Below are 9,995 nucleotides of genomic sequence, written 5' to 3'. Positions count from 1 at the left end.
ATGTCTGGAAACACAGGAAGATGACAGTTGTATTGGTTAGTATTTTGAAGACTTTCTTCAGATGCTTGAGGGCTAGAACCAAAGCGAAAACAAAAGCCCAACTGCTTGCCCACAGCTCGGGATGAGGGTGTGGTATCGCGCTGAGTTACACAAGCCATGTCATGCTGATGGCAAATGGAGTGAGCTGTTAATTTACCAACCAACAAAACAAACCACCCTTCCCTAAAACTGCATTTCCTTTTGCAATGTAGTGCTGAGCAGCTGGAAGGCGCTGGGCTTTGGAGCCGTAACCAAACTCAAGCTGTGTTTTGTGGGGAGGGGGCAGCCCTGTTCAAGGCTTTACAGTTCATGGAGTCACAGAACGGCCCGGGTAGGAAGGGACCTTATGGATCATCCAATTCCAACTCCATACTGCAGGCTGGTTGCCCCCCATCGGCGCAGGCTGATGACTGAATCAACTCGGGCTGGATGTCTCCAGAGATGGGGCACACGCAGCTTATCTGGGCAGCCCCGTGCCCAGCGAGGGTCCTTCACAGCCACATGGATGCAGCTCCCACCCCGCCGGGGGGCTTCTGCTGGGGGCGTTCAGAAGATGCTCGCCTTCCTAATCTCCCCAGCCCAGCCCCGGCTGTTCTATCTTTAACACTTCCTGTTGGTTAGAGGAGCCGGCTTGAAAATGGTCGTGTTTCCTGGCTGGAGGCGCGGCGGAGCTCTCCAACGCGTCGTGACCGGCCCCGCCGCACGCACCCGCACACGCACTGCCGGCATCGTGAGCGCACAGCGACCCGGGGGGCGAACCTCTCCCACGGCCGCATCCAGAGAGGGAAGCTGAGAGGGGAAGGAGTGAAAGGAAGAATAACAGCTCCGGCATTTCCCCGCTCGAGCCCGTGTGCGTGCAGGTGGCGGGGACACAATAGCGACCCGCGAACCCCCCAGCGCATCGCCGCGGGCAGGTGCGGCCGCTCCGCCCTGCCCGTCCGCCCCTTTTCCCCCGGGATGACACGATGGAGGTTCACTGTCCCGTAGAGGGGATCGAGGCCCTTTCTGAGACCGGTCCAGCCTCGATCCCGGCCTCCCCGTGCCATTTCTTTTGTAATTTCGTTGATTTTCGAGGGATCGAAAATCGCTCTCTGCCGCCGTCTTTAGGGCAGATGGACGTAGAGATGACAAACGGCACCCTCTGCCATCCCTATCTCTCCCCGCTTCCTCCGCCGGGCAACGTGGGGAGGTGCCCTCACGTCCCCCTACCCCCACCTCATACCCCAAAGCCCGCACGGGGAAGGCCGGCACCGTCCCCATTCCCCCGTTCCCGTTCCCAGCTTCTCGACCCCACGAGCTCCAGCCTCGACGGGGCGCGCTCCCGGCTCCTGCCCTTTCCCCCTTTCTCCCTTTTCCCCTTTTCCTGCACGCTCTGCCGTGGGCTCGGCCTGAGCTCTCCCCAATTCTCCCGTCCCAAATTTCCCGAGCTCGAGCCGTGCCCGATCCCTCCCCATCCTCCAGTGAGGATGCTCAGCCACCCCAATCGGGGCGCTAATAAAGGACACCCGCACTGCAGCGGGGCACGAAGGCTGCGGATGGGGCCAGAGCAGCCCCACGCCCCTTCCCTCTCTCTTTCAGCATCCCCACCAATTTATTTTGGCTCATTAAATTTAATTAAGAATGGAGTATGTGCTCCAAAAAAAAAAAAAAAAAAAAAAAAAAAAAAAAAGGCACCCAGCAAAATGCAGGGGGCAATAATAACCTCTGAGAGGACTAAAATAAAGAATCGCCATTCAGACTCGGGCAGCACAGTGTAATATTTTATTACTCCTTTTTTTTTTTTTGCAGTGTCTTTTTAAGAGCATCTAAGCACACACACATAAAAAGCTAGAAGGCATTCCGGAGTTATTCCTATGCATATCCCTGCAATAATTTTCCGCTTTCCTTCGATAAAATTGCCAAATAATAATGAATCATTTCATAAATAATGGGTTTAGAAGCTTATCAGGGCAGGCGGGCCACTGCTGGGGCTTTATCTCTCTCGGCCACATTGCAGTAGTGTTCCGCTCTCCATACTAAATAGGAAACTGGACGTGATGTGGAATTAGAGCCTCCCCAGCTGAAGCCACCCCACATTACTACAAATATAGCCGCCATGCGTAGGCCACAAAATGGCTCCACTCACTTTTCCCAATGAAAAGCAAATGGTGAGTGGGGAGGGATCGGGCCCCGCAGCGGGATGGAGCTGGAGGGGGGCGCGGTGGGGGGCGGAGAGGGGGGGATTTTGGGGGCATGCGGGGGTCTTCTGCAGTGTGTTAAAGACAGGTGAAAGGGGGAAAAAAACCCACAAAAACAAATGCGGCTTTTCCACGGTTGGGCTTTATTTTTTCTGTTGTTCTCCTTTGATGGGGGGGTGGGGAGGAGGGAGCTGAGGTTGCCTTTCCTTGCTCACCCCCCACCCGGGCGCGGCCCCCACTATCGGGGCTCTGTGGGGCCATGCAGGGCGAAGCAGGGAGATGTGGGGAGATGCCCACAGCTCCGCCGGGGGGGCCCGACGTGAACCGACCGCAGGACGGCTCATGGGGGTTTCTCCCCACCCCGTTCCCCATCCCTTTCCCGCTCCGTTTTGGGGGGTAATTCTCCCCACCATGGGCACAGGGAGAGGTGCCCGGCCGGGGTGGAAATTTCCTGCCCATCCACGGCCGCAAAACAAAAGGAGTTGGAGGCGCAGAACAGAACGGGTGGGGATTTCATGCCCTCCCTCCCCTCCATTTTCTCCGTGCGTTTACCCCAAAACGAAACGAAAACGCCGCAGATGCGGGGCATTTTTTTGGTTTATTTCGTTTTAACGAAAAAAGAAAAAAAAAAACCCAAAACCCAGAGTAGAAACCGACGGGATTATTCCGTTGTTTAACGAAAAGCAAAGCCCCCGCTCGGCATTTCGCTGCGGGGGGGGGGGGGCACGGACGGCTCTCTTCCTGTTGATCGCAGCGGGGCCGCTCCGGACGGACACCGGCCCCGATCCTCCGCGCTGTGCTCCGCGGCTCCGGGAGCGGCCCCGCCGCTATTCGCGGCCGCATCGGAACGAACCAACCCCGACCCCATCCGCAATCTCCTTCCCGAAGACACAAATCCAAAAATCCACCTGATTCGGCCCCAAAATATGTATTTTTTTTTCTTCTTTTTTCCCTCTTTTTACTTTTATTTATTAATGCTTTCCCTAGATATATTACAATTTTTTCCCCTAAATAAACCAGTTTTCTCCTTGAATTTATCATCCTTTTCCCCCATAGACACCAGTTCTCCCCGCTCCGCACAGGTTCGGGCCGTGTGCCGGGGCCGTGCGCCTTGCCCCCGTCCCCGCGGTGCCATTCCCGTGTCCCCCAGACCCACCCTCTCTCTCCCTTTCTCTCCCCCCCTTCTCTTCCTCCCAGGCTTTAGCAGTTTTATCCCGATGCGGGTGTCCTTCCTCTCTGTAAAATCGTAAGTACCTCGAGGTGGGAGGAGTAAATTCAGCCTGACACTGAGAGCGCTTTTGTTGAAACGGGAGAGACTCGCGGTGTCCCTACTTAAATATGACACATGTGAGTAATCTCTTCCTATACAATATGGGAATAGGCAATTAGATGCTCTTTCTTGAGGGCTGGCAGGGCGGGGGGAGGCAGTAAAGCTTTGGGTTGAACGGTTGATATTATTCTTACTATGATTATAATTATTATAGATGGAGAGATGTGATCAAAATAATAATAATAATAATTTTCTCTGGGGTTGGATCAACCCAGAAATGATAATAATTGACCCAAAGAGAAGCAGCGGGGATGTCGGGAATGAGATCTGCTCCGTTATGTATAGGGAGAGGAAAAAAAGAAAGAAAGGTAGAAAGAAAGAAAGAAAGAGCTAGGAGGGCGGTGGGAGAAGTAGTCGCGATAGTGCTGCCCGCCCTCGGCTCTGTCGCGATAGTTTCGTTATGGGGGTGAAAGAAGGGAGCGGGGCCGCATACAATTGCCGTGCGCGGCCGCGGTTGCTTCGAGCCGGGGCCCCTTCCTCCTTCCTGCTGAGCTCATGGGGGTGCGGGGCTTTGTGTGAGCGCTTCTCCCCCCCATTCGGCAGCGCCTGAAGCTTGGTTTCCATGTTGAAAATTAATAACAATTATTCTAGTACGAATAAAGTACAAATTCCACCCCAGTGGGCCGAAATGTCCTCGAAACGGAGCTGGGAGAACCTCCGGCCTCCTTCCAGTTCCCTGTCCCTATGGGTGCGGTGCATCCCCAGGGTCACGGTACAGGGGTACAATGGATGTGGGGGGGAGGAAGGGGGGGGTTCTTCCCGGACCGCCCCGCCGCCGCTGCGTGACGTCCCGCGGCCGAAACGGGGGGACCCCCTGTCGGCTTCGGGCCGCCCCGAGCGCTGCTCTCCCCGCAGGACGATGGACAGGCCGCCCGCCCCGCCGCCCCCCAGCAGTGACCCCCGCGATGCCCGCCGCCACGACCCCGAAGCGGAGCCCACGAGCGAGCCCGACAGCAGCCGCGGGGGCATGGAGCCGCCGGCCGAGCCCCAGCTGCTGCTCAACGGGGCGGCCAAAGAGGCGGGCCGACCCTCCCCCGGGCCCCCCGCCGCCGCTGTGCCCGTCATCGAGCTGGTGCGCCGGGGGGGCTCATTGGACATAAAAAGCCGAGAGGCGGCGGGGGAAGCGATGCAGAGAGCGCCGGGCGCCGAGCCGTGCCGCGCTGCCGAAGCCGCCTGCGAAGCCCGCATGGTGCAGCTGAGTCCCCCCGCGCTGCCGCTGCAGCCCCCCGGCAGGGCCATGCTCTACAACCTGGGGCAACCGCTGGGCACCATCGGCAGGTTCGTGCCTCCCCCCCGCTCCCCACCGCGTCCCCGGGGCTGAGGGGAAGGAGAGGAGGGAAGAGGGGATATTTGGGGGGGAGAAGGGGAGGGCTGAGTCATCTCCAAAAAAAAAAAGAAAAAGGCAAACTTTGCGAAGGAAGAAAGGAGGGAAGAAAAAAAAAAAAAAGAACAGAACGAAAATCCGTCGTTCCCAGAGGGGGGGAAAAGCCTGGCAGAAATACCACGGGCTGAGCCGATATGGGGCATTTCGCTGTGGTCCTGTGGTGGGGTATAGGGAGGAAAGAGGCTGAGCTGTGCGGTGCTTCCAGAGCTCCTCCGCTCAGCCCCAGGGATGGAAAATGGCCCCACGGGCACAGCGCGGATCCCACGCCGGGGGTCCCTTCCATCCCCCGTGGGCTCCGGGGTCCTTGAGCATCTCCCCAGAGGTCGGGGCCGCCTCACGCCGCTCTGCCTCTGTTTGCAGCGGGTTCTTCGGCGAGCCGGACTCCTTCTCCATGTACGGCAGCAACCGGGTGAAGAGGAGACCGTCGCCCTACGAGATGGAGATCACCGACGGTGAGTACGGTGAAAAGCCCAAAACGTGAAGGGGGAACATGGTGGGATGCGGCGGGTGCCTCGCGCTCGGGGAAGGCACAGCACAGATCTGTGTGCAGTGTGGGTGGTGCCATTGGGTTGGGGGCAGCCGGCCTCACAGGTCGCTCTGAGACGAGCGGCAGAGGAAGGCACCGTGCTGGGGGCTGTGCTGAGGTGCGGGGTCAAACGGTGGGGGTGGGTTGGTGGTTGGACTGCATGGTCTTAAGAGGTCCTGCCCAACCTCAGCGATTCTATGGTTATAGAAACAGACATGCTGTATTCTAATAAGTAGACAATATTTGATCGTACCCGAATTTTTGGCTCCAGGTGTTTATAGGTAGGGCTGAATCTTGCAGATCCCACCTCATGTAAACTTGCAAAATTAGGATCAATTTGAGGTGGAATACAAGTACCGAATGGTGCCATGAGGAGTCAGCACGTGTCACCAGTGCTGGGCTGACCCTGTGCTCCCGTGGGCTCTGATGGTGATGGCACACTGCAGGGGACAGCACTTAGTGATGGTGCCACTCTGTACAAAACATACACGGGGAGACAGAGATGTGAAAAATTATCTGAGAGGATACTCCGTAATTTTGGAAGCTTGTCTTCTTGCTGGTTTTCTTTGGATCTGTAATTACAATCGCAATTTAATAAGCATGGATCAATCCATCGATTGGAACAAAATCCAGGCATAACTTTGCAGCCAACTGCTTGGCTTAATTAGGGGGCTTCTCTATGAGAAATGAAGCTCTTCCATGAGCTTCCATACAGCTAAGGGGTATTTTAAATTTCTCCACTGCTTGACACACTTTGCCCCAAACCTGTTCTTCTAAGAATATGGTTAATTTAGTTGCTGGCACTGATGGAAGAATCAAACATTGTAGTGGTGTCAGACTTTGTTGTATTCTTGATCTTGTTTGGGGAGGAAAATGGACAGGTCAGTGTTTGGTTTCAGCATTTCATGAGACATTGCCTCTTAGTAGGCAGCTTCCTGTAAATGAGATGTGCTGGAAGCCTGTGAAGATTGAGATTTTTGGATAATTAACACGATCCACATTTCTTTTCCTTATTCCATTATGAATGCAAAAAGATGTTAAGCTGCACCTCCTAAATCCATTACTGCATGCTGTTTTGTCCAGAAAGAGCATTTAAGAGCAGGAATTGTGTTGCTGTAGGAGATGACAGCACGTTGTCACTGCATTCAGCAGAGCCAGGCAGCTGTGGTGGCTGAAGTCCCTTTGGTCCCCACAGAGGAGAGACGATGTGTGATGAGAATCCCACAGCCCATCCTTTAGGGTGCAACTCATCAGCATGTTAATTGAACACTTCATTTGTTCATTTTGTTAATTGAACACATCTGTGGTGATTTTCACTGCCTGTGATGTTCCCTATTCCTTCCAGCATGGCCATTCTCCCATAGTTTCTTGAGGTTGCTGCATCCTTCCATTGTCAGTGTGTGCTGGAGGTGAGGATGGAGATGGCTGATGGCAGTGTCTCCTTCCACACACTGCTTTCTGTGGATCCAAGGACTTGCAGTCCTGATTTCACTTCTGGGCAGACTTCTGCTTTGTGTCTCTCCCAGCATAGAGGCAATGCCACCTCATGCCATCAGGAGCTGCCTCGATGAGCTGAAAGCAGAACCAATAGAGGGAGAATGGATGATTGCATTCCTGAGCACAGGAATACCTCCTGTTACATGCCCTACAGGAATATGGCTGTAAAACTAGAAATTTAGCTGGCACTGACAGTAGCAGAGCCAAATGGTCATCATTGGCAATTGGGAGACCCTTCTCCAGTCAGTGTCTGATGGAGAATCCTTGCATTGATGAGCAAGAGGGAGCAGGAGGTCCATGGGCCAGCTGGAAAGCTGCTTTGTCCTCCTCCCATGGTCACCCTTGAGGCAAAGACACTGCTTCCACGGTGTGTTACACAAGGGTGAGTCCTGCTGCCCCATCACACAAAGCACCTGGAGGGCTGGTGATCTCTGCTAGATCTCCTGATCCTGGTGACATCAGGGCAGAAGGAAGATCTTGGGATCTTGGAGCTGTTAAATCCTCAGCTCATGCCAATTTCCCCTGTCCCAGTGATGTGACTTTTGGGATAGAAAAATAAAGCCATCTGGTGAGCTAGCCTTTTGATAGGATCTTTGTTGCTGAGATACCCTAAAAATACATGTAATGGTGAGCCACCCTCCTTGGAGAGCTAAATTTAGGCATCTCAGGGGGCATCTAGAAAGGTGCAACTCAACTTTTCCCTTCCATTGAACAGGAGCTGTGGCTGTTGCGACTCCTTGGTTAGCTTCCTGCTAGTTGGAAACTCTTGGTCCTGTGCCTTGATGATGGGACTAAAATAAATAGAGTATCTTGAGAAATGAGCAAGTTATTAAATGACCGGAGAGATGGTGGAGATTCAAGAACCGTGGAGATGAGAGACTGAGGGACGCGGTTTTGGACACTATTGGTGGTAGCTGGATGGTTGGACTGGGTGATGTCAGAAATCTTTTCCAACCTTAACGATCCTGTGGTGCTATGATTCTACGAGCCGGTGGGCGCTGCTAATAACTGTGTGCCATTGCAATTGCAGGTCCTCACACGAAGGTGGTCCGCCGCATTTTCACCAACAGCCGGGAGAGGTGGAGGCAGCAGAACGTGAACGGAGCCTTCGCGGAGCTCCGCAAACTCATCCCCACGCACCCGCCCGACAAAAAGCTGAGCAAGAATGAGATTTTGCGCCTGGCTATGAAATACATCAACTTCCTGGCCAAGCTGCTCAACGACCAGGAGGAGGAAGGAAACCAAAGGGGTAAAGTGAACAAAGACTCGGGGATAGTTCAGGAAGACCTCCTGCAGGACATGCTGTCTCCGAACTCCAGCTGTGGAAGTTCTTTGGATGGAGCAGCGAGCCCGGACAGCTTCACAGAGGAGCACGACACGCTCGACTCCAAGCACGCACGGAACCTGCACCATGCCATCCTCCCTGTCGAAGGCAGCGCGCAGCGGTGATGACCCCAAATCACTCCCCGAGCGCTCAGAGAAGGGTGGCGAGACCCAGGTGGGTGGGATTTGGGACCTTCGGCTCCCCGTCTGCTCGGCCCAGGTTGGCACGTTGGCCAACCGAATGGGATGGACGCTCGGTGTTTAGGTACGGGATCGTACGAAGAAGAAAAGCGTTGAAGTCGTCTTCGTTGTACATACTGACTCTGAGGATGGGAGGGGAATGCAGCCAGCACCCCTCCAACATTCTGAGGGTTTTTTGGACCGCCTGAGGGTCACTTCTCAAGCAGTCTTGAGGCTGGGACGTGAGGAATGAAACACAGGGCTGTGGAGCACAAGCAACTGGTCCGAGCCATGCTCCCGTTGACCAAGACCTTCTGACTGTATCTTTTTAATGAGGTGAAAAATACCCTCAGCAAAAGAACTATTAAAAGGATTGAGACTTTCTTTTTCCTCTCTCTCTCTCTCTCTCTTTTTTTTTTTTTTTTTTAATTGTTTTTGTCCCCTTTCCTTTCCCTTCTACCTAAAGTTGGATAGTTTGGGGTGTTGTATTTATGACGTGAGATTCCTTCTGTTCAACGCCGTCATGCAGTATCCACTGAACATAAAGGTACATACGGTGTTCTGTGCTCCCCACCACCCCCTGAGCCCCCTTCCCTGTGCTGTAACACAGCAGGTGAGATCCTGCAGTGGTCTCCCTCAAGTTTCCCCAGAGGTTTCTGTAGGGCTGAGCTTCTCTCAAGGAAGATGAAACTCAAAATTGGTTAAGGAGAGAAAAGGTGACTAGCGATGCCCTCCCCTTGAACCAGGGACTTTTTTGAATGAAAAAAAAGTGAAAGGAATCAATGATGCATCAGCAGTTTGAGTGTACATAGGGTTTTAAAAGGGTTTCAGTGGTATGCTTTGAACTTCTTGGTTTTGTTGTGTGAAAGTAGTGGTGGTAGTGCACCCCTGCAAGCACCCACAGACTGGATGCAATTAGACAGTAGGAGGCCGTTGATTGGCTGAGGCTGGTAGGAGCCACAGCCTTGTTGTATCTCCTGGCCTGGGGTGAATGCTAAGAGCACTGATGGGATCATCCCGAGGTCTTAGGGGCTGCAGAGCTGGTTTGGGACCAAGTGTCAGTGCTCTGTGGTTCCTCTGTTTCTGGTTCCTTCATGTGTAGAGGCTCCAAGGCAAAGAAATTGTAGTGTTACACCACAACCCAACGTCCTTCATAAGGGAGAAAGCCTTTGGGCTTGGCTTTAGGGCCTCTTGTAAATAATAGGCTGAGACTTTTCTCAGTGTAGAGCAGGTGCATTGGGTGGGATGTACTCCCAGCCCAAGCCAGGGCTTTGAGCTCAGCCCCAAGTTGTTAGAAACCAACAGCATCCCCCAGCGTGTAGTGGGGAGAAGGAGGACAGTGCCCTCCTGTATCCAGACCCTGAATAAAGGGACAGCTTAAGTGAAGGAGTTACCATGGGGCAGTGCTGAGCACGAGGGGCTGCTGTAGTCACTGGTGTCCCTGGGAATGGGCACCTGGGTGGTGACCTGGGGTGGGAGGAGAGAGGGGGGCCTCATTCACTTTTTGTCAAACTACTGCAAGAAAAAAGACCACCAACA

At 53.9% G+C, this 9,995-nt stretch overlaps 1 protein-coding gene across 2 annotated transcripts; it reads left to right on the top strand.

Annotated features, from left to right (window-relative positions):
- Positions 1-2,062: 2,062 nt before the first annotated feature.
- On the top strand, positions 2,063-8,840 carry TAL1 (TAL bHLH transcription factor 1, erythroid differentiation factor). 2 transcript variants are annotated; one of them, XM_042820104.1, is made up of 5 exons: positions 2,063-2,186; positions 3,414-3,563; positions 4,402-4,824; positions 5,291-5,382; positions 7,984-8,840. In XM_042820104.1, coding segments are annotated over exons 2-5 (936 nt in total). In that variant the 5' UTR covers positions 2,063-2,186; positions 3,414-3,561; the 3' UTR covers positions 8,403-8,840. The 2 variants fall into 2 exon arrangements, with proteins under 2 accessions (XP_042676038.1, XP_042676037.1); XM_042820103.1 differs by lacking the exon at positions 3,414-3,563.
- The last annotated feature ends 1,155 nt before the right edge of the window (positions 8,841-9,995 follow it).

Source organism: Centrocercus urophasianus, unplaced genomic scaffold, assembly GCF_019232065.1.
Source record: "Centrocercus urophasianus isolate 14NV4802_14NV808 unplaced genomic scaffold, USGS_Curo_1.0 seq_18, whole genome shotgun sequence".
Taxonomy (NCBI): Eukaryota; Metazoa; Chordata; class Aves; order Galliformes; family Phasianidae; genus Centrocercus; species Centrocercus urophasianus.
This window is presented reverse-complemented; position numbering and strand designations above follow the sequence as displayed.